Below are 23,062 nucleotides of genomic sequence, written 5' to 3' on the forward strand. Positions count from 1 at the left end.
ATGGGCAGTGTTGCTGGGGACCATTTTAAGATTCTTTTTCTATATCCTCAAGGAACTACAGTTCTCAGGGATAGAGAGATACTTAGTATCTCTCCCAAAACCCTAGTCTGAGAGATTGGCACGCATCACCAGTGAAGTGCCAAAGGGATACCTAGTATCCCCCTTCTCTCTGCTCATGTGACATTTTAGTCACATAGACAATCTCCTAGTTATGGCTGGTGGGAGTGAACATGTTCTACCTACTATTTTGTAGTTGTTATACCGAAGGGTATGACCATAGCCTCGGTAGTTTACAATAGGGGCGAGATTGGGGCCTCCCTTCTTTTTTCACCATTACTAGCATGGCTGTTCTTTGTTAGCACCTTCTTCTACCATTCTGGGAGGGGGAGGTCAGTTTGTGTGCGTTTGTGTTCCTTTGGGTGTCCCCGCCTAGGCTCCAGAGTGTCTGGGTAGGAAGGAAGTGGGGGTGGGAGGAGGGAGGAGTGTTCCATCATATGTCCTTTGTCTGCCTGAGTGCTTGAATAGGACCAGCTCCCACAGGGGCTCTGGCTGTCCGGATTGGGCAGCCAAACACCCCTTTCTGTAATATGCAGAGGAGTGTGTGCTGGAACTATATAAACGCTGAGGTTTCTGGAGTGAAAAGCTAGTCAACCAATGGAAGCAGTAGTAACTGAAAAAGAAGACTACCAGAGACCCCTGCAGACCTTTTGCAACACCATGTAGTGACCACTGCTGTCCTGGCCTCGTTTTCTGTACTACAGAGGAGCTATGAAGAGGACGACTTTTCCTTTGGTTGGTGAGAACAACCAGTCCAAAGACAAACTTTGAATTGAGCCATGTGTAAGGAAGGCATGGTATGAAACAGTAAGACAGACACAAGTGATCACCGTTCAAGGGTGTTTATTGAACCTCAACTGGGTTTGAAAAATGCCTATCTAATCCTAAATCTAAAGGTGGGAGCAAACTATGACCATCAAATAATAATAACAGTCCTGGTGGTGTCTTGACAAAATAAAAAGCCCTATCCTAATAAACCTATTGCCACTCCTCCTGAATAGAACTAGTGAGGGAAACAATGTTCTGCAAATAAAAGTGTTCAAGAAATGATATGTCAGGATATTTAAGCTGTTGGCCTCCCTTCCCCACGTTTTCAGCACAGGACAAGGCGGCGCACTCGAGCTTAGCACAGTCTCTGGCTTCTCTAACAAGAGGATGCAGTTCAAATCTCAGTATCGGGGCCTTCTATGTCAGTCTCTTTGCCATTCAAAGTCTCTTACTTCAGAGGACCTAATGCGACAAACACTCAGAAGTTAATTTTCTCCTCCGGATTCTCATTTACAACTTCTTGGGTGATATTTGATTCACCCCGGGCCCCCTTCTGCTTGGTTCACACCCACTTTAACATAAAACCTTCAATTGCTCTCCCTCTGCCAGGCTTGCACCAAATTCATGTACTTTTCCAAACTTTCTCTATTTCATCAAGATCTAAGGCTTTTGAGTGTGCTCAGGATTTTTTTGCTTGACTCGTCGAAGGTCCACTTCGATTCACATGTATTTGTTCACTTTCAAATGATCTCCCTCTGCCGGGCTCAGATCCAGTTTATCTACTGTTATTACTTCTCAGCTGGGTACCTTACAGAGACTTTCGATTGAGCACCCACGTGGTGCCGGACCACTCCGTCAAAGGTATTGTAGCTGCCTTTAAGGTTCAATCACTCATCAGCAGTTTAACTTGATTTGCGTCTCTTATAAAACACGTTTTAACAATGTTCATTTCAGCGCTCGCCATACAGTGTTGCTCCTTGCAACCTTTGCTTCAACAAAGACCATCCTTGCGACCCCCTTCTGTTTCGCTGTCTTTATCCTCTCGTTAAACTGCCATCTTTGAACTGCTGTTTGCTCATGAGCTTTGTCTCGCTCAGAGTACGCTCTCATGCTCTGCCTTTTATCCATGTGGGGAAGTGTAATGGAAGTCTGGTGTGTGTGATGGTTGGTAATTGCCTGACCTCGCCTGATCATTGTATTGGGACACGCCATGTATACTGCTTGGATGTTAATTTTGTTTTCCCTTAGAGCGGGCTGTCAGTGAGAAAGTATTTGTGTTGTAAAAAGTGGGGTCGAAGGGGGGTTGAGGTCCTAAATATCCTACTGGATAAGATGGGGTAAAGGTGTTGCATGGAAGGGGATACAGCATCCAGTGTCCCACTCTCACTCCCCCCTCACCCAGGGGAACCTCCCCCACTGGTCCACCGACAGGAACTGGATCCAAAAGTGATGGCTGTGTCCTGGCCACCTGGATGACAGATCCCCGGGGACTTGTGGGTGAGACACCTTCTGGTTGCTCACACATCTCCCAAAGTCCTAGGATTTTCCAGAGCTGCGGAACCCCAATACCAGGAGACCTGCTGCCCATTTCAAGTTCATAGTTGTGGAAAGGCTGAATCCGTCCAAATCTTTGCCGAAACCGTATGGACACACCAGAGATCCGATCCAACTTGCCTAGGCCCCCTCATCAGAGTGTGGGACGGCAGGAGGGGAAGAAGATTGACCAGGTGATTGGTCTTCTTTGTTGGTACTGCTGAAAAGGCACCAAAACCGTAGAGTGAACCAATAAGTTACTGAAAGTCGTACCGCAGGTCCTCCCTCAAGGCTGCTGCTGAGAGATTCCGTCGATTGTTCTGCCTTCAGTCATCAGACCAAGGAATCCGGAGGTCGGGTCCAGAGCTGCAACATTCCAGAGCATCCAATATGAACATTTGCTTCTAACCTGAGGTACTGTGGTGAAAAGGTATTTCTTACCTGATTCCAAGAAGTCGCTCCAGAGCGCTGGAGGTCACCTAGAGGTGTCCTGGGTCACCCCCTCTTACCTCAGACTACTGCTTGTGTCTGTTAACCGGTCTCGCTTGTTAGTTGTTGACTTGCTGCTTCTATAACACTAGAGACTGGAACTGCCTTTAGCTAGGGTTGCGTTTTGAGACTTAAAACTTGCTGGCCAAAGAAACCCTCTCTAGAACCTTGAACCAAGCTAATGTTACACCAACTAACCATTTTCCTCCCTTCAAGTGACTTTACTATATGTGTTTGCATAGTAAATGTATTACCGTATAAACTGTTTGAATCCACAGGTACACGTAATAACCGATAATACAAAACATTGTCTCTTCCCTTTCTAACTTTGCTTTAAACCGCGAACCATCAAAAAAGTGAAAGTGCCCTTTGAAGTGTGTTCTCGAGTATTCCAAAGTGTTCTAGTGGAACGTCTAAACTATGGTGTATATATAATAACTATATAATTTTATATAAATTACATGTTTAAGAGTTTCTTTGGTGGGCATGTCTAACTAAGGTCCGGTGTACTTATCTTAAGAGGAAGATGTGAGCTGTAGATAAGTCTGACTGTTCTGCCACTCTCCCAAAGTCCCGTGTTAATACAGACTGATACTAAGAGTTGGAGATCAACAAACCGCTGGGATATCATACTAAAGTCTTGCTACCAGTAGGACTATAGGAAAACTCTCCTAACACTGTGTTAAGAGGAACTACTAAGCATGGCGGGTGGCTGCTTCTGCAGGAACAGCATGTCCATTACATAGAGGAAGAAAAGAGCAGTTTGCAGGAGGTATGTGTATTTGACAGGGAGCCGCCCGGAATGTTTTGTGTTTTTTTTTGCAGGTGTGTGGGTGGCGAAAAGTAGTTGGGCTGCAAAGGTCAGATCATTTTTGCATATTGGTGGGAAGGAGCTGTGGCAGGAGAGAATGGATTTTCTGTGCTTTTTTAAAATAACTTTGTGTACATGCTTTCTCGCTACTTCACATCCCCCTTGCTGGCACAGAGCTATGAATTTATTGTTCCGTCCGGTGCCAGCCATGAACACAGTTGCCTTGCAGCACCCTAAGTGGACAGAGGGAAAAGGGGGTATGGAAAGAAAGTAGGGGTCTGAAACTTTAGAAGCCTGGGACAGTAAGGAACTATTAATGTGGCAGGAAAGTGGGTTGAGAAGGAGCAGTTAACCAAATAATATAAACAAACATAACACTTAACAATTGCAGGTACGTGCAGCACTATGGAAATCAACATTATGTATTATCCCCATATGCCCGTATGGATCATTGGAGTCTGTAGTCTCCATGGCATTTAGGCAATATCAACATCATGAGTCAAAGGAGAGCCTAAAATTGTTTGCCTTCAACCGTCTCATGAACTGGAGATGGTTGTGCAAATCTCTTAACAACCTGAAGAGCTTATTCCAAAGGGTCAGCAGTCTGCCACTGAATTTCCAGTGAAAGGGAAAACGAGTTAGCAGACCTTAAGGCCTTAGAAGGCCATTACTTGAAGCTGTTTAAAGTAGCCCAGATATATTCCTCTGTAGGCACGATGGATGGTATACACAGACAGTGCACTCTCCACACGTAGCACGTGCAGGAATCAGAGGGCTGGGGTGAAATGGTCTCTGGGTTTCAGGCCCAGGATCAGCTTGGTAGCCTATTTTTGATTACTTGTAACTGATGCACCAGGCCTTTAGGGCACCCCAAGTGCAAGCTATGACAGTAATCCATGTGAGAGAGCACCATCGCCCCTTTCAGCTCTGCTTTGTGAGATGTAGTTAGCAGTGAAAGGATGAGCCTCAGCATATGGAGGTGGTATTGCGGATTTCTTCGTGATGTGTGGTATTTGAGGTACAATGGAAAGCAAGCCACCGGAGGAAATACCCACATTTTTGCAGCTCGCTCAAAGGGAGAGGGCAACTCATAAAGTGCTGGGTTGAAGTGAAAGGCAGGCCAGGAGAGATGAGCGAGACAAAGTGAATGATCTATCCTTTTTATATATTCCAATTAACCTTTTTTCATGGACACTTTTGTGCGCTGTTCATAGTGATTGTTCGCTCTCAGTATTTCTTTTCTTTTCCTTTAGTAGCATACATAATACATGAGATGATCCTATAAGGTATTCATTGGAGACTTACGGGTTGCAAGACCTCTAATGTAAGTGAGGAGAAGTGACATTGCTGTTAAGTGATTGTTGCCTTTTTTTTGTTTCAGGTTCCGTGACACTCCATCACTGGCAGCAGCTTGCCCAGCCTCACCTTGGCGGGATCCTAGACCTAAGGCCCGGTGTCGTCACCAAGGGCTTCAGGACCCTGGACCTTGACTTGGAAGATGTGTACAGCCTTAATGACTATGAGGAGGACGAGACAGGTGATGTGTCTTTCAAGAGTCTAACTACCTCGACACCCGTTCAGCACTCAGAGACCTCAGGTGAGAGGTCGCAAGCACAGGCGACTGTTTCAGACCACAAGAATTGTCCAAGCCACCCTCGGGGGGACAGAGAGAAGAGACACAAGTCCGCGAACGTCGAGGATGAGGGGTCTGGTGAGGGATCATCCTTAAGTCCTGTAAACTGGACATCTTTACAGGATATTGACTACTGGGCCATTCTCACATCCCTAAAGAGCAGCATTCACAGTGATGCTTTACATTTAACTTCTGCACATAAGTGTGTGCAGCAATTTAAATAAGCCACTTTTAACAATCCTAAACGAGATCCGTTCTCAGTGATTCTTTCAGTGGTCGTTGCTGGTTTATTGGCTCCACAGCACTATTAAATTGTATTTTATGTCTTTGGAAAAAAGGCTGCTAAAAGGACGTGTCGCTGGTTTTTAGTGTAAATATGGATATGCTAAGGCAGGTGCAGGGATATGAATGAGTAGATTTAGACTTTTGTTCACCATAGAATTCTATAATGTCATTTTGCAGTGCCATTTTCTCTAGGCCCTACAGCTGTATCCTGAGAGATTAGCCACACAACCCGAGATCAATATTTCTGGTGGATAGTGTGTAGAGAGACCTCCAGTATCAATATGAATAATCGGGTTCTGTCTTCAGCGTGGAGCCAGGTTTTGACTTGGGCTGCTCTGGTACTGGTTTAACCATGAGTAGACCCTTTGAGAGTTGAATATGACAGAATTTGCTGTCACTGCATGCCTATTGGAGACACCGTAAGCCTATGCACTTTCCACATTGCAAAGATTAGCGTATATTTATTTTGTACGAACCTACATATATGTATATATATTTCCATATATTTATTTTTCTAAAGAGATTAAATACTCATTTCGATGTTCAGCCCATCATGGTCACCTATGGTCTCTCTTGATGTTCTCATAGCTTCCACTCGCGTGGCAGTAAAGGTTGTATAATCCTGAGGGACAATAAATCTGGATGTTAATGTGTTTCTAAAATGCTATCCTAGATGAATGTATGAGGCAAAATGTCCAAAGGCTAGAGTTGAGGCCCTCAAGATTTGGCAATGGTTGGAGAGGACACTAAAACACTGATTGGGTCTTTCTTGATATTTTACTCTGCTTCATGGCTAGCAGTCACACCAGAACCCCCAATTCTACGGGGGATAGTTGAGCGTGACTTGATTGTTTCCCAAACCCTCTTTGCTTAAAAAATCCCAGTCCCCTTTTTGTAAAAGGGTAAGCAATCTTAAGTTTACCATGGTGATAATGGCTGAGACTGAGAATGTATACACTCCTTCTTTACTATGTTGTTTGTTGCATAACACGTTTTTAGTCAACATATAATGCTGAAATTAGACAAACCAAAATGCATACAAGCTACTTCTAGTTACAGACACGTTATCACCTTGTTCAGTGAAATACATGGGGGGAGGGCAACCTGCCCCTAAATACCTCGAGCTTCTCAGTGAGTAGGCCACTAAAGTATGGACATCCCAGAGAAGAACGATGCCGTTCTGCGTAGCCTGGTACTTTTAAGTTTTTTTCTTCTCCACATTATCAAATGTAGTTCACTACTGTTGTCATGATAAGCTTCAGTGAATAACATGATCATGGTTGCACCACAGCAGTGTCCTGGCTGCACCACATCACTATCACGCTTTCTCCAAGTGAGAGAGACACAATTGCTATATTTGTATTTCAATAGTTCCTGGAGATAAGTGAAGAAAAGGTATTTACAGAACGTTAAGCCCTTTGTATAGGTGAATGATCTGCCCCATGTACCAAGTCCCCACTGCTGCTGGAATGATGAGAAGTATGGGGAATAGTAACATTATGCAAGTGAGCACCCGCAAGGTTTTAGTGTAAGATATCACGTTGCGCAGAAGATTACCTTACTGCTAGCCAGGCCTTTCTGGAAGCCCAAGAGATCAGTTAATAAAATAGTGAAGAATGCAAAAATCAACAACATAGGAAGGAGTGTTTAAAAAATATAAGTTGGTTTATTTGTTGGCATCTTGAAGTCCTTATTTTAAACAACAAACATTTTGGACTCGTGTACAATATCGTTTGTGCCGTTTAATGATTTTAGTTTGATTCCTGAAAAGGGTTGACATTTCCTGTTATCACTGTTATTAAACCATTGTACATTGTGGTAGAAACACTGTAACAGCTGAATTCGAATGGTAACATGTCATCAATAACTCTACATCATACTTCATGTTTAGTTGTCTGTATTTTGTATTTTCTTGTTGATTGTGATGTCACGGGTTGCATCTCTTGCGTTGTTTGTGTTTGTTGTAAACGTTGTAGTTACCCTTCTCACACAGCTCCCAAATATGACTGACACATGTATTTATTGATGGCAAAGCCAATGTAAACCGCATTCACTGAGGTGTGAGGCTTACATTAACATTTCTTTTCAGCACTGAGAAACTCATTTCCATTTTGATCCTTGGTCAGTTATTTGGCTTGTATAAATTTAACACGTTTGTTCATCAGATCACCCCTCTTGTGTGCGTATCAAATATGTCCCACTAATGCTCGCATTTTACGTATTAGAGTTATTTAACCTGCGATTGTCAACTAATCAGTAGATCATTTTATTTTGCGTCAATGAGTATTTGCACGTCCTTGACCCGGCTAGTTTTGAAAGGCTACCAATGCCTAAGAGCTCTGTTTTTAATAGGTTCAGTCTTCCTCCATGTCAATAGATCAGGAATTTGAAAAAGGGAATTTGTGTGTGTGTCCTTCTCCTTTACACTGAAACTATTAGCCCCTAGGCCCATGTCTCTTGGTAAAAGATGCACTCTAATAAAGTATTGCTCGTTTCCTGTTGTACTAAAGGGAAGCACATGTTTTACACCTTGCGTGCAATTCCAGGGTGTCATAGGGTTCCAAAGAACAACAAAAAAACTCCCTTGTAGGAATGATAATATCCCACGCATTGCTATGGAATTCTGTTAATACCATAACATGGTTAGTGTCTTATAATAGAATACTTTACATTCACCTTAAAAGGGAGATTACACAGATAAGGATAACTTCAAAACATGTCTCTGTTGTTTTAAACAAAGGCTTCTTATTCCACTTTTATCAGATTAGCCCCCAAACCTCTGCAATTCTTCTTGGTTTCCCGTTTTCTCAATGCCACACATGTTCTCCTTCCCTCCCAAGTTTTTGTTGCAGTGATTCTCCCTCCTCACCCATTCTCATTTCTTCCTGCCTTCCTATTCTCCCTTTTCCTTACTTTGACTTCTCATCCATTCTCCTTTATGTTCTTCTGTCTGCCTGATTCATCCCTCCTTTTAGCATGCTTAAGTTCTCTTTGCTAATTTCATAATTCTTTGTGCGTTTAACTTGAAGAGACGTAGTCCGATATTAGGTTACAATGCATATTACAGTCAACAGTTAAAAACATGCCATTATAGCCATTCCAAATAATATTATATTAACAAAATGATGGCAAATGTTCATGAACTCGTATGCATGCCTTATCCTTTGTACATCCACACGTCCAAGGACTAAGATATAGTTTAAAGTACAGCAAACTAACAATTTAGTAATGTTAGGATCACGTCCCTTCACTTCCTCAACATTTTCATTGAATCTGACATTTAGAGATTTTGTACTATTTATGCATGTTTTTCACCTCTCTGACCAAAATACCTGCACGTTTGCTTTTTGCAAATCGGCCCCTTAAATGTGACTATGGTGCTTTTCAGCAATTCATAACAATGACCTATGTACATTCAGAAGTTCAGGAATACTTTGTGCCAAAATTAAAGGGAGCTGGCCTTCTAGTCACTTAAATCATGTACACAAAGGCATTTATGCATGCACTTTTTTGAACCTTTTCTATTCCAGAAAAGGGCAGGTTCTAACCACCATGTACATTAGATTTATATTCACACTGCGCTATGTTGCCATTTAGTAATAAAATGCATGTGATGCATGATATTTATTTCTGGGAATAGACAGTGTTTGCATTGGAACCAACAGGTTCCCTTTATGTTATCACATAACTGCCCACTGAGAGATGTATGTAGAGTAAGAAGCAAAAAAACTGTACAAAAACCTAATCTGCAGAATTACCCCTCGCTGGAGTTCTGCAATGTATGTTGCTCTCTCGTTGCACCATTTCTTTCAGTGGTAATCTCGCTGTGGAGTTTATAAAGGGATTTTGTTTCTTGCAATGGTTGCACTATTTGTAACCAATTGAATACTGAATTTTCTGGATTCTAAGCCAAGGTGCTGTTGCTGCTTTGTCGCAATGAACTGAAAGCGACTCCGCACAGCCTTACCCTTCGTCTAACTCTGTTTCGCAGTCAATCACACTATATATTACTTTTGTGCACAGTCTTACTTCAAAGCATGGATCACTTGTTTTTTTTTTTTGTTGCACCCCAGCTCACTGACCAGCTTAATCATGTGTTTGATTTATCACTATGCTGTTTTGTTTTTTGTATAACATTTGCATTTTAGTTTGCCTTCTGCAACGTGTCCCTGTGCATGTTGCACTCAAAATGAAGTAAAACATTTTGCACTGAAGGAATTATAATTTGACTTTTTGTTGTTATGCATGTAAACCATTCATTGCACATATAATTTAATTCTGTTTTACAATAAACATTATTTTTTAATAAAATAATATTGCATGGTACATGTTTTTTTAGTTTATTGATATTAACCTTCCATAATTCAAGTCAGATCCAAATTCAAGGGTAATTTATGTTGGAACAAATGAATCTCCAGACAGGGGGGTCCCTCCAGGGCAATGATTTAATGGTTGTGTTCAAGGTCCTAGGCGTCTCTGCTTGGAGAGGTGAATGTCTCTGCTAGCTGGTCAGCGCAGCATTAATGCCTCTGAAAGAACCTCTCCTCAAGGCTAGTTCAAGGATGTATGCTGCGTTAGGTGCACTGCCATCTGGTGCCGCTTGCGTGCAATAAGGTAATTGTAGCACCAGTCTAGTGTCCTTTTTATGGTGAAATTGTAATGCAAAATGCCCTCATGGATGTTGCCGGAGGTGGACATTTCTAGTTGGGCCAAAAGTAGCCAATATAGTTTATCACCAGTGAGCCACCTTCATATTCTGTTAATTGAGTTCTCGTCTTTGCCGTTTCCTGCTCCCCATCATGGAGACTGCGGATTTAACCCAATAGACAATGCTGCTGCTTGCCGATGTATCGTTGGCATATCTTGCTGTAAGCCTTACATCACAGGTATTATTTCTGCTTTTTCCGTAGCTACAAAGGTGTATAAGTGCTCCCAATATTCGATGCACCTCAACTTGGTACATATGTGTATTTATGCATCAGAGTATAGCTTGCATTGGGCATCCATATAGGAGTCGTACTGCAAAAATCAACTCTGTTTCAGCAAAAAGCGACGTTACATTTTTCTTGCCAGCTTTGGAAAGTCATTTGCTAAGGATAGGCTTTTTCCAGCATGTGTTATTGAATATTTTATCTATTCAGCACTCATTCACAAGGAAAAGTACTTCCCCGGATCTCCCTGTGCATTTAGACGCCTTTACAGATGGAGCCAGCAGGAGCATCCTTTTCATTTGAATACATACATGCTGTGTAGTGTACCTGCTGTGTTGAGCAAAAATGCCTCCTGGTTTACTTGGCTTCTTCTTAGACTGCACAGATTGATGGTTCTGACGGTGACCGGCGCCCACCGCAGCAGACATGATTTATCAGTAGCATACTCCAATATGGGCCCAACAAGAGCCCAATGTTCGGCTTGCACATGGTGGAAACTTTTGGGTTACTGGCCGTTGGTGAAAATTGTTCCTTCCTGCTGGGTTTTGCTGGTTGAAGAATGAACCGCTTGACTTGTGCTCAAGCAACGCCACTGGCTTGCGAGGGATTCCATGTCAGAGGGATTCCATGTCAGAGGGATTCCACGTCAGAGGGATTCCACGTCAGAGGGATTCCACGTCGGAACTAAAACAGCAATGGGGGAATATGTCCAGTCGGGTTTCTTGCTGTCTTGATGAAAGTTATCAAGCACTGGGGTGTGCCTGTGCTCTCCCAAGGATTCCATGTTGTTACCCCTGTTGGCTCCGACTAGTCGTCAACCAAAAACGAGATTTAATACCTCGGAGTAACAAGCTCATCCAGTACACCTAATGGGCGTCTATTCTCTTGGTATCCCCAATACCTGCTATTGGCATTTTTCTGCAGTTCCTGGTGAAACTTCTTTCTGCTGGTTTTTCCGCTGTGTTCTACTTTGGGGTCCTCATTGCCTTATTGACCCCTGCTCTGTCTTACTTCACTTAGTTTTACTCAGGCGTCTGTTTAGTTACGTATTTTTCAGGGTTTCTTTTCATAAAAAAATGCCATTATTTCTAGCAACGTGGGTCCCACAATTGTTTTCGCCTCCTTTGAGTTTTCCATATAGAACAGGTGTGGTCACCCTTCCAAAAGGCCCCGTTTCCTATCTTTACTCTTATTTCTGCTGCAAAGAATATAGGCCACCGCTCACAATATACATATTTTATTTCCTAGCTCTGGATGTGATGGTGTATCTTTACAGCTTGATATGAACGTCCACGCAGGTGCAATCTCTAATATGCCACCATCAAACCTTTCAGAGTCAGTTAAGTGTCCCACTCTCTGATCTCCCTTGGAGGCATTCACCATCGTGTAAATTCATTCCAGCGAGAGTCCCCACCAGTCTCCCCTTTATGTATGACTATATTGACATTTTCAGTTTGGGGTTAAATGAAGAGTGACAGCAGCATACCCCACTTGGCTTCCTTGGCAGTTCCTTAGATACTAGTCCATTTAGTGCCTGTTTCCTGTTGCATTATGCCCTCAGGAGCCTACTTCCACAGACCGGTTTTGAAAATCAGCAAAGACAGTCCAGTGGCTGTTCATTTGTCTACGCTGCACGGGGAACCTGTTCACAGTGTGCACCTCTGCTGCTGATATGCATAGCCGTGTTCTACGGAAACATAGGTCAGTAGTGTTTCCTGGTGCATTTCCCAAAGAACCATCAAATGAAAGTTCAACCACGTTTATGCTGAAGGCTGCGTTGCACCAGGGACGTAGTCTACTCTACCTTAACTGCCCGTGGATTCTCCAGTGTGAAGGCGTGGATCATCCGGTCATAATCAAACTCATGTTCATTTTTTTTTTTTAATTATGGTGATCAATCTGTGGGTTTCTAAAACGGGATAAACTTCAGTACACATTTTGGAAAAAATGTTTCATTTACACTCTTCGCTGTGACTGCCAAACACTAATAGATCGGAAATGCCCCCATTAAATGTCGTTCAATAGATCTCCTAAATCCTCGTTATCATTCCTAAATTCCCCTATTTTACCATTTTGCTGATTACTTGTTTTCTTTACAGGATGATCGTTTTCAGTGGATTGGTTTAGAGGTTGGAGTGTGCAGTTCTTAAGTCTAATGTCAGTGGCGGATGCTTCATTTTGACACAAATACTGTTCCAGATCAGATTGAGTAGTCTTTTATAAACTAGTGTGTTTGGGTTGTCAGACCTGTAACTCCATAGTAAAAAGAGTGATGTGTTGTGTTTCTTTTTTGCCCATTACTAAACCGCTTCTTTCCAGATTGCATTTTCTGCAGCAAGAGCACAGTTTGTGAAACCTCAGTCTCCCCACATTCCACACTCTTCCCATGGACACCAAAGTCTTTGAGTGAATGGTGAACGACAAAGTAGGTCCAACTGCTACCAAGCGATCTGAACTTCTGATTTCACAAATTGATTTGTTTATATTCTTTTAATTGTGTTGCATCTGCTGGGATACAGTGACACCTGTCCTTTTAGCAGCCTTTGCCTTTCTTCAAAGACCTACTGTACATACACAATCTCTTTTAATTAATTTAGCTTGAAAGTGTTTCTTGGGTGCCGCTATCTGCAAGTGGTTGACACCGATCTGCGGATATGTGGGAGGTGGAGCGCTGGGCAACACAGGAAACTTCCACATGCTGATTTCTTCCATAATGTACCAATAATCAAATGTCAGAAGTGAATTTGGCCCAAGTGTTGGAAGAGGCTTCTATCACACTAAAAACAGCACTACTTTCTTTTATCATTTCTTTATGTATCTAATGAGGAGGGATTACTCCTGCTTTCTAACACAAGCTTACAAAGATTGTACACTTTGTGCAGAGATTCATGATTGCCAGGCTGAAGTACATAAACATCGTTCCCGGTAGAAGGGCTCCCACTCTCTTGTTAAATTTGTAAAACTTGGGGGTTCACCCTTAGTTACCATGGGTAACCCAGATGTGGACCCCTTCCTCACTGTGCCTTGGAATGAATGGCTCAGCTTCACCTCACTGAGGAGGCCCAACATGGCCGAAACACGTGTTTGGGGTTGCTGATGGTTCTCCTGCTCAGAGAAGAAATGCCTTTGGTGCGGGACTGCCCTTGTGGGGGGCCAGGCTGACCTGCACATTGATATTTCTTCTCCTCTGTGAAGGGGGCATTGAGCTAAAGTGGAAGAAATACTATAGAACAGGGTATTTGATCCATGTTCGATCTCAGTAGAGTAGCGCCCACACTCCTAAAATCACATTCTATAGATCGCATCACCTTCCCTTGAAGCGCTGTGGAATCTATTGCTGGACACACTGACCTATCATCCAATACAATTTTGGAATCAACAAAAACGTACAAATCTCCACTGTAATTCATTCAGTGTATATTATACTCATACATATTTAATGTTAGTATCCTGAAACCTGACTGTGTGTTAGTTTATGGTGGGCTCAGGAGCTCTGCCTCTAGCAGAAGTGCCTATGGTTTTAGGATTTCCTATGCCTTCCCTGGAGATAACACTGGAAAGCAGAGAGCAATTTAGTTCAGTTCAATATTTGAATTTATTACACTAGGATTTCTTGAACGTTTGATATGATGTCCGTTTAAGGTATTTCAATCTGTATGGCTCATTACACATTTTTGCCACAAATGATCAAACCCATGATTACTTTCTCCTACAGATTCCAATAACGGTACATTAAGGCCTATTGAAATGAGCAAACTATATTGCATCTGCAACATGCAATATAGTTTGTGAAGTGAAACCCTTGCCTCTTGTCTATTAATGCCAGAAGGTATGTATGTTTTCTGATTAACAAACATACTATATGACATGTGCAAATTGCACTCTTTGCCCATTGAAATATACGTGATTCACAAACACAAAAGCAAGTGGACCACAGGCCCTGAACATAGCAGTTACTCACTCAAGTGCAAATTAGCAGCATATATTTTTCCACTGAGTTACCGAATTCAATTTTTCAAATTGGGTAGGTCACGCACCCATATGGATCAGTACCGAAAGCCATCCAAATTGCATTACTTTCCACACATTTTCTTTGGCAGCCCTCCAGACTTGTGCGAGTTGTGCTGTTTATATCTTTCTGTTTTAATGGCACAGCTGGCATTTTCCTGCATACGCATTTAGTGAATAGTTAAAAGGCAATTAGATGCATACATTTTATGCACCTTAACTCTTTTCTGCATTGCGTGCTGTTTGCGCTTGCCTACATTAACCTTTTATAAAACATGTTTTAATTGGTCCAGGCTTTGTGAATCAGCCCATAAATCAATATGAAATCCTTTCTGGTTCACTCCTTTATAATTCCTGGACTTTATTTTTGTCTCAACTAGAGTATTTTTCCTTTTCCATTTGCCTATGTTTCACTTAAATCCTTGTGTACAAATAATTCCTGGACTTTATTTTTGTCTCAACTAGAGTATTTTTCCTTTTCCATTTGCCTATGTTTCACTTAAATCCTTGTGTACAAATAACGGTACACTTCAGGAACTTAGCCAACCTGTCATCCCCCAGATGGTTTCACCTCCAACTCCTGTGATCAGTCCCACCGCTGCTGGCTGGGGATGATGGGAGCTGTAGTCTGAAATATTTGAGGGAGTAACCGTGGAGTAACCGTATCATAAATCTGTGTTGTAGCTGTCCCATGATGATATCCTCTTATTTTAATCATACGTTCGCAGCCCTTCTCCGGCATTATTCAAATGAATGGTTTAAAGGTGTTATGAAATCCTGTGCAATCATGATATCTGTGCTGTACTAACTGAGCACAGGTGGGATGCAGTGACATGTGATGGACTTTGTAAAAGAAGTATTTGTCAATCTGCGTAAGAGCGTGGGATCTCAATGTCAAAACAGACCGGAACATCGTGCTTCTCTGCCAGAGTTAAGTGGACGCAATTCTCTTCTAGTGAAATCGGATGTTACTGCTCCTGGCTGAAATTTGGGAATCCTTTGCATTAACTTTGCATGGCTTCTCATCCTTTTTATTGCTCTTATCTTTCACAGCTACATTTCATAACTGTTTTTTTTGCTCTACAACAACATTGTGTTTCATTATACTTTTGGCTGGCCATCTAATAGGTAGCATATTACTTGGTTTACGTTCGTACAGTGGGCTTTTCACGACTACCACTCCACTTCAGTAATTCCACTGGTCCACCTAGAGCGCAACTATATGCCATGCAGAGCATGCTGTAAAGTGCAGCATAGAAGTTTATTTTGGACATTGTGAGCAGTTGTGTATCCAGATCCGTTAAGGGATCATGGAATAAAGGCCAGTGGGTGGCATTAGATGGTAGCCAAATGCAGTCACATCCAAACTGTGCATGCCAATGAACCCAAGTCTTCTGAAGATGCGTATGTATTTGCTGCTAAACCCTGGTAAAATGGGATACTTCACTGAAGTGCACATTTTTTCTTGTGTACAGATATTTGGGTTAAGGTGACAACTTATTTTGCCCCACCTTAAAAAGAATATTACATCATCGAAATTATGTTTAAACAGTTCCATGGTGAGGAAACACAATACCCCAGTTTGAGAAACGAGCTGAAAAACGTTCTCCCACTGTAAGAAGAAAAGTCAAGACCCAAAATGTCTTTGCATTTCCTTAGGAACTGACGATGAGCTTGACTTCATCACATCCCTAGTGGTGGGTGACTTAAAGGCTCCAATCTTTAATAACCTGTCCTAAAGGGATGGGTCTTCTGGGTCGACTACTAAAAAATAGAGGATGGAGACCTTGGCAGAGAACAGTGCATCTGCTTAAAGTCTTGTGCACTGTGTTGGTACTTTTGCATAAAAAGGGGCTCAGATTTGTGGCTGATTCCTCCCATACAAGATGTAGTACCTTAATGTGCACATGTCTAAATTAATGGACCCCGTCTCTTTGCCCAACTACCTTTTCGAAAGAACAATTTGTGTTTATTTTTGCCTTTTATTAAAAGGTTGTGGTTTATTTCGTTTTAGTTCATCATCCTGGGAAGTGTATGTCTCAAACCAACTCCACCTACACTTACACCAACTGCCGTATCCTGCACCCTTCGGATGAGCTCACGCACGTTACTCCAAGGTAAGGAATTTATGGCAAAATTCAAACGATTGCTGTTGAGTAAGATGGAAATGTAGTCTTTGAAGACGAGTGCAAGGACATTAATGAACAAACTTATGACACATTGGATTGGGATTTCTGGAAAAGTACATCTGTCCTCCCATTTCAAGAACCCAAAGGGCTTTTGACTAACATATTGTTTTAGTTTTGGCAATGTCTCCAGATTGAACTGGGTTCCCCACAACACTCTTGACAGGGTTTGGGTTCTCAGCATTCACTTGAGGTCTCTCCCAGGCCTAGGATTTCACCAGGATTCACGTGCAGCCTCTGCCAGAGCTTTGGGTTCATCAGTATGAAGTTAAGGTCTCTTCCAGACATGCTATTTTTTCTGCCATAACAAAATGTTGCTTCTCCTTTATCCAGAGTTCTTTTCGGGCAGAAACTTTGATGTCACCCTCTTGTCAGCGATCTCTCCTCTGATAAAGTTGTAGGCCTTCATCTTTAGACCTCTTCCTGCGGGACCTCTCCCTCTGTCTGCTTTCATCTCTGCAGCACATCCTTGTTTGGGTCAGTTCTTTGGTGTACCGCTCTCAAGGTAACTACTGTGGAGTTGACTGAAGGTTCTCTCCCTTTTTCCAGTTAGTGATTTCTCCAGTTATCCAGGGATGGATAAGAAGCTCACATGCTTCCTTCCAAGCTTCACCCCTCTCTTCTCTCTTATCCTCACCCTTTTTATAAATCCCTGGGGTTTTGATAACTGTATCGGCCCTTTAGATTGGGCCTGGTATAAATGTGGTTTAGGGTTTTGCATTTGCTACTAGTTGGTGTCTTCTATAATAAATATTCAAATCCATCTCTCAGCATTTGTTAGTCTGATGATTGCTCTCCGCTGTTTGTTCTGTGCCTTTAAATGTTGTTGTAGCATTGATGTCATCTTGGAATTATTCTGACATATGATGAGACATCTCTGGTGATCCATAGCTAGAGGCCAATGGTTCCAGCTTCTCACTGCTTCTCTGCCAAGCCGCTAAGACAGTTTGTTCAAGCCCTTCATGTGTTTAGTTTGAGATCGCCTCCATTCTGGTTGCGTGTACTTCACGCTTTGGTTCCCAAATTTGGTCAGTTGGGCTGGGCCAGGGTGTGCATGGCCTGGAAGAGGTTCAGCATGGAGAAAGTGTGATTCAATCTGTGCTGAGTATGCTCCAGATCTTGGAGAGTTGTCACACATGGGTGTATGAGATTCGTAAACCTTGGTTTTGTTCGAAATCCATGGGGATGGTTGACAAAGTGTCTTTGCAGCTGTGCTTTGCAACACCTCTAAGGGTGTGATACTGTGTCTTGGTGGGGGTGGGGATCCTGCAGGATCCTACTATTCCCACCCTCTGGGATGCATATCATGTAGTGGCTAGTCCAGCATGGTCCCTACTGCCTCGACCCCCTCATAATAATCTGGGAAGTTCAGACAACTGAAAACATGCCCTTAAATATTTTCCATGGCGACTGCCATTACTTTTGGGTGGGAACCAGTTGTTAGTGCAGTTTCCATGCTCATGACCGAGCTGCAAACTTTCTACAAATACTTTTTATTCAATTAATGTGTAAGTGATAGTACCAACTAGTAATAGGAACCTTTTCCTATAAATGCCATATCATATCATTTTCTACTAAACCGTAAGTGGCACCACCCACATTTGGAGGTTCCGTTGATAGTCTGTTGTTCCGACACAGAACTAAGAGAAGTAATTTTAGGAACTGATCGACCAGATTTATTGCACCCATTAAAATGCCATTGGTTGAGTCCAAGCCTGCTGCTACCTTGTATGTTCTTGCTAAAGACTACGCAGAGGTAGTCTCTTCTACCTTTGCATAGTGTAAGTTATGTGGGTTTAATTGATTATTTTCATGTAAGACCTACTTTACCTCTGGCACTTTGGAGGGCTTCTGGTCACTGTAAGGGAGGAGGATGCTCCATGTACCATCTTTACCGGTTTCCTTGACATTTGATGGCATCACAGCTGGGGGTTTCAGATATATGCTAGCAATCCTTACTTCCGCAAACGTGGTTGATGTTGATAGAGGTTCATTGCATGGTGCACCATTGAGGGCGCTTTTTCATAGCAAGACATTAGTGTCACTGGTCCCTAAGCACAGACAAACATTATATTGTCCTGGGACTAGCACTTATTGCAAATATTAACCTGCACATACCACCCTGGTGGCTGATGAGCGCAATCTGGCCTTTGTATATGGACATGTACATATTGTAGATACATATTGTAGATGTAAGCTGTGGTCCATTGATTACGCTTTGCAATGCCATAATGGGCTCTCTATGGTATTTTAAGAGATGTTTTTATTCAGATATTTTTATTACTAGAGGTTTTAGACTGATGTTTTAGATCAATGTTAAGTGTACATTTTGTAAAGTTCTTCTAGAACTAAACAAATAAAATAAATAATAATAAATATTAACCTGTAGATATAGGGCAATAATGTTAGTTAACGTGTCAGAAAAAAATAAAATCCACACATCGCATTTAGTTTATTACATTGCAATGCAAAATCCGAAAGCATGTAGTGGTCAAAACTAAAAGGTTTCCATTGGGACAAATTAGTGTCTTTCTCAACGTTCCAGGGGCTGACGACGGGCCTCTTATCAAATAACTAATTTAGTCTTGAATTGTTGATACAATCCTAGGAAGATGCATACTCTCGCTTCAGGGGGCATAATCCTGCTGGCCGTTCTCAATGTCTATTTGCACCTGCTGATACTTTCTAGATCACGTGTTAATATTTTTCCTGCATTATCTCATCTTGGAAGGACACTTCTAGGAGCTTTGTGCTGCTTGCTCGAATAGAAACCATACACAAATGCTAATCCCACCCGATTCCTGCTTTTAGCCAATGACTGTTCTGCTCCACGTATTGATGCCAGGGCCCACTTAGTACTTCTTACTGAAGCCAGGACCCTCCTCACAAAGTCAACAGCAACTTCATGGTACGGCAGCCATGGTGGCTGTGGCTCCTTAGTAATATAACAGGCTGTTGGAATTTTCTATTTCCAATATTCATTGTTCAAGTCAACTGGTTGAATGCAGTGTCTTCATGTCCCCACAAGCGGGTTGCCCTTCATTGTCTAGAGCATGAATCCCCTAGTTGATGTGACTATCTTTGACCTATCAGCTCATGGTCAGGTATTGACATTCCAGGGTTTTTAAGATATCATTTCTGCCTGTATCATGGAGGTAGCTCAGTGGGGGGATATCCCACCCATAACTTGGGAAAGCCCTTACCACAAGCGATAATGGCCCTTCCCGAGGTCTATAAGGCTATTAGCACATAGTAGTAATAGCAATACATGTTTTAGAGTTTTCGTGGTGAAGTACAAACTTTACTTTCATATTGAGTACATTAAATGTGGTTTATTTTGTAGTATTTACAGAAGGTTGTCTTCATAAGTATTTAACTTGCAACCTTGGTTATACTGGAGCTGGTTATGTCATATACAATTAAAAGATTTCTCTATAAGAAAGTGAATGCATTTTCCCATATCTTAGCTTTCTCTTTGGTGTTTTAAACAGGATGTTTCAGGGGAATAGAGGTCTCCCGTCGGGGGAATCGTCTTGCTGAATTTAAATGTTTCCTTGTCTGCTTTTGAAGAGAGAATTTGCAGAACGCAGCCAATACAGTAGTTATTGACTGCACTCTGAACATTCTGATTGGCTCAGAGGAGGTCAATAACTATCTCCATGTGCTAATTGCGTTGATTTGATTATTAGCAAAATACAGAATCCTCCCTTTCATGACGGGTAAAGCAAAGGCGAACGCTGTTTATACTCAGTCATGTTATATCCACAAGCAGCATGGGTTACCATCACAAACCCCAGACAGCATAATAGAAACATGAAAATAACATAAATATGATGAAGAGCGCAGCGTGCCAAGGCTTGAGACACATGGCACCTTTTATTTTTTGTCCATAAAATAGCCCAGCAGATAGTCAGATTTAGGATCAGATATCTGAGAGCATAAGAATGAGGATCCACATAAACAGCAGAGGGAAAAAATATAATATGGTGCAAGCAAGTATGCAACCTCCATGCTGTGTTGCAATGCTACAAAAAATAATACCTGCAAAGAAAACAATGTTATCAATAACCAGACATCTAAAAAGGGGCAAATGCAGATTCCTATCCTAACTCAGTTGTGCACTGGGAACTTTCAGAGGACATGCCAACCCAGCAACAGAACAACTCCAATGCTTTTGACCGACCGCGGTCAGAACCCAAACTCTAGACCGGCTGTTCCCAATTCCACTAAGCCCAATACGCTCCCAGAGGTATATGTAACCCAAGGTGTTAAGCATCCGCACAAAAGCATGCAATCTGCCCACCGCCCATAAAAAACATTTATTTTCTACATATCCAGTGAAAGACGTCTGCTTTCACCATCCCAAGATGAGGTAATCCCGGTTTCATGTCCTCGGTTTCAGCTATTTCTAGTTTTCACAGACTCGAGAAGACATTTTACCAGTTTCCATATATCCAATGTGGATATATTATTAGTTTCCACATTACCATTATGCTATTATTGCCTGTCTCTTTTTACCCATTATGCTGGTAATGCAGCACTAACGTAACCAGTAACAGGCATTGTCAGTCTGCACATTCACAGTAAGAGATATTCACATTTTTCACATGCTTAATAACTGGTTTTGGCAATATGACATGCCCAGTTATAGATGTTGATAGTTTGACCATATCCTGGTTTAATGTCTGTTTCCAGATGCCCAGTTACCAATTTGTATATGCGCAGTGTTCGTTAATCCCTAGCAAGAGCTATTCCTACAGTATTTTTCGGATGCCTATTAATATGCGTTGCCTCCTTCTACATGGTAAGAATACATTTACTTCCTTGTTTGACCTGCCCAGTTGTAGAGATTCGGATGTTGCATCATTGTTCCCATGACAGTGTGCTGTCATGACTTTTAACTAGATGGCCAATATGTCGATATTGCTCATTTGACAGGGCCAGTAGCAGGGATCCACAGTTTCCATGTGCCCTTTGATGGGTGTGTACAGTTTTAACTAATAATACCCCCATTAACTATAACCTCAGTTACAGGTGTTGCCACCAGTTATCTCATGCCCAGTGACCGGTGTAAGGAAGGCATGGTATCAACAGTAAGACGGACACAAGTGACCACAGTTCAAGGGTGGGTGCTTATTGAACTTCAATGGGTTTGAAAAACGCCCATCTAATCCTAAATCTAAAGATGGGAGCAAGCTACGACCATCATATAATAATGCAGTCCTAGTGGTGTCTTGTCAAAAGAAAAGGGCCTATACTAATATACCTATTGCCAATCCTTGCCTTTAAATACAAATAGTGTGGGAAACAATGTTGTGCAAAAGTAAAGTGTTCAAGAAAGGATATGTCAGGATATTCAAGCAGTTGGCTTCCCCACCACGTTTTCAGCACAGGACAAGCCAGCATTCTCAAACTTTGCAGTTTCTGGTTTCTCTAGCACGAGGGTGCAGTTCAAAACCTCAACATCATGGCCTTCTCTGCCAAAGCCTCTTTGCCATTCAAAGTCTTTTCCAGAGGGCCTGATACAGCATGACAAACAACAAAGTTCTTTTCTCCTCAGGTTTCACATATACACAATGTTTTAGGTCATTTACTATTCACCTCGGATCCCCCCCTCTGCCAGGCTCAGATCCACTTTCCATAATGTTCTCAGGATTTTTACGTATCCAATTTCTCGTGTGATTCATTTTTCAGACCGGATCCCCCTCTGCCGGGCTCAGATCCACTTTAAAACAAAATCTTCAGTCAATCTCCCTCTGGCATGCTAGGACCAATTTATCAATTTTGCCATACACTTTGTTTACTGTATGAACATTGAAGACTTTCGATTGTGCGCAAGATTTTTTCTTGACCCGTTGCAGGACCACTCTGATTCACAATCCTTTACCACTCTTTCACTTTTGTCAACTCTCAGTTGGATACCTTACAGAGACCTTCGATTGAGCACACACGTGGTGCCGGACAGCTCTGTCAAAGGTATTGTATCTTGATTTCAAAGTTTACTCGCTCATCTGCAGTTTAACTTTACTTGCGTTGGTTCACACGCGCGTTTCAGACATTGTTTGTTCCAGCGCTCGTCTTACAATTCTGCTGCTTGCAACCTTGGCTTCAACACAGAACTGTCTTGTTTCGGTCTCCCCAACTCACTGGCAGTGTTGATTTCACTGACGCTGATTTGTTGATGGAGCCAAGGACAGTACCATGGCAAAATGCAAAAACAAAACAAAAAGCTGCGATTCTCCCCATCTTGATTATTGACGCGGGAGGTACCTTCGACACAAAATGCAGGATTCCTCAGCCTGGTTTCTTGGTTTTACGCTTTCTATTCTCGAGGCTTTGTGAAAGTACTGGTTCCTTGTTC

General features: G+C 42.2%; 1 protein-coding gene across 11 annotated transcripts in view; it reads left to right on the forward strand.

Moving 5' to 3' along the window:
- The window catches only part of TRAK1 (trafficking kinesin protein 1), a 748,555-nt gene that overhangs the window by 587,417 nt on the left and 138,076 nt on the right, over positions 1–23,062 (forward strand). For 5 of the 11 annotated variants that reach the window (XM_069648282.1, XM_069648279.1, XM_069648283.1 and 2 more), the window contains exons 13-14: positions 5,040–5,369; positions 16,530–16,632. In XM_069648282.1, coding sequence (XP_069504383.1) covers positions 5,040–5,369; positions 16,530–16,632 — 433 coding nt within the window. The remainder of the gene's footprint in view (positions 1–5,039; positions 5,370–16,529; positions 16,633–23,062) is intronic. The other 6 variants (XM_069648284.1, XM_069648288.1, XM_069648281.1 and 3 more) reach the window with 2 other exon arrangements.

Source organism: Ambystoma mexicanum, chromosome 2q (genome assembly GCF_040938575.1).
Source record: "Ambystoma mexicanum isolate Mex_15411 chromosome 2q, UKY_AmexF1_1, whole genome shotgun sequence".
Classification (NCBI taxonomy): Eukaryota; Metazoa; Chordata; class Amphibia; order Caudata; family Ambystomatidae; genus Ambystoma; species Ambystoma mexicanum.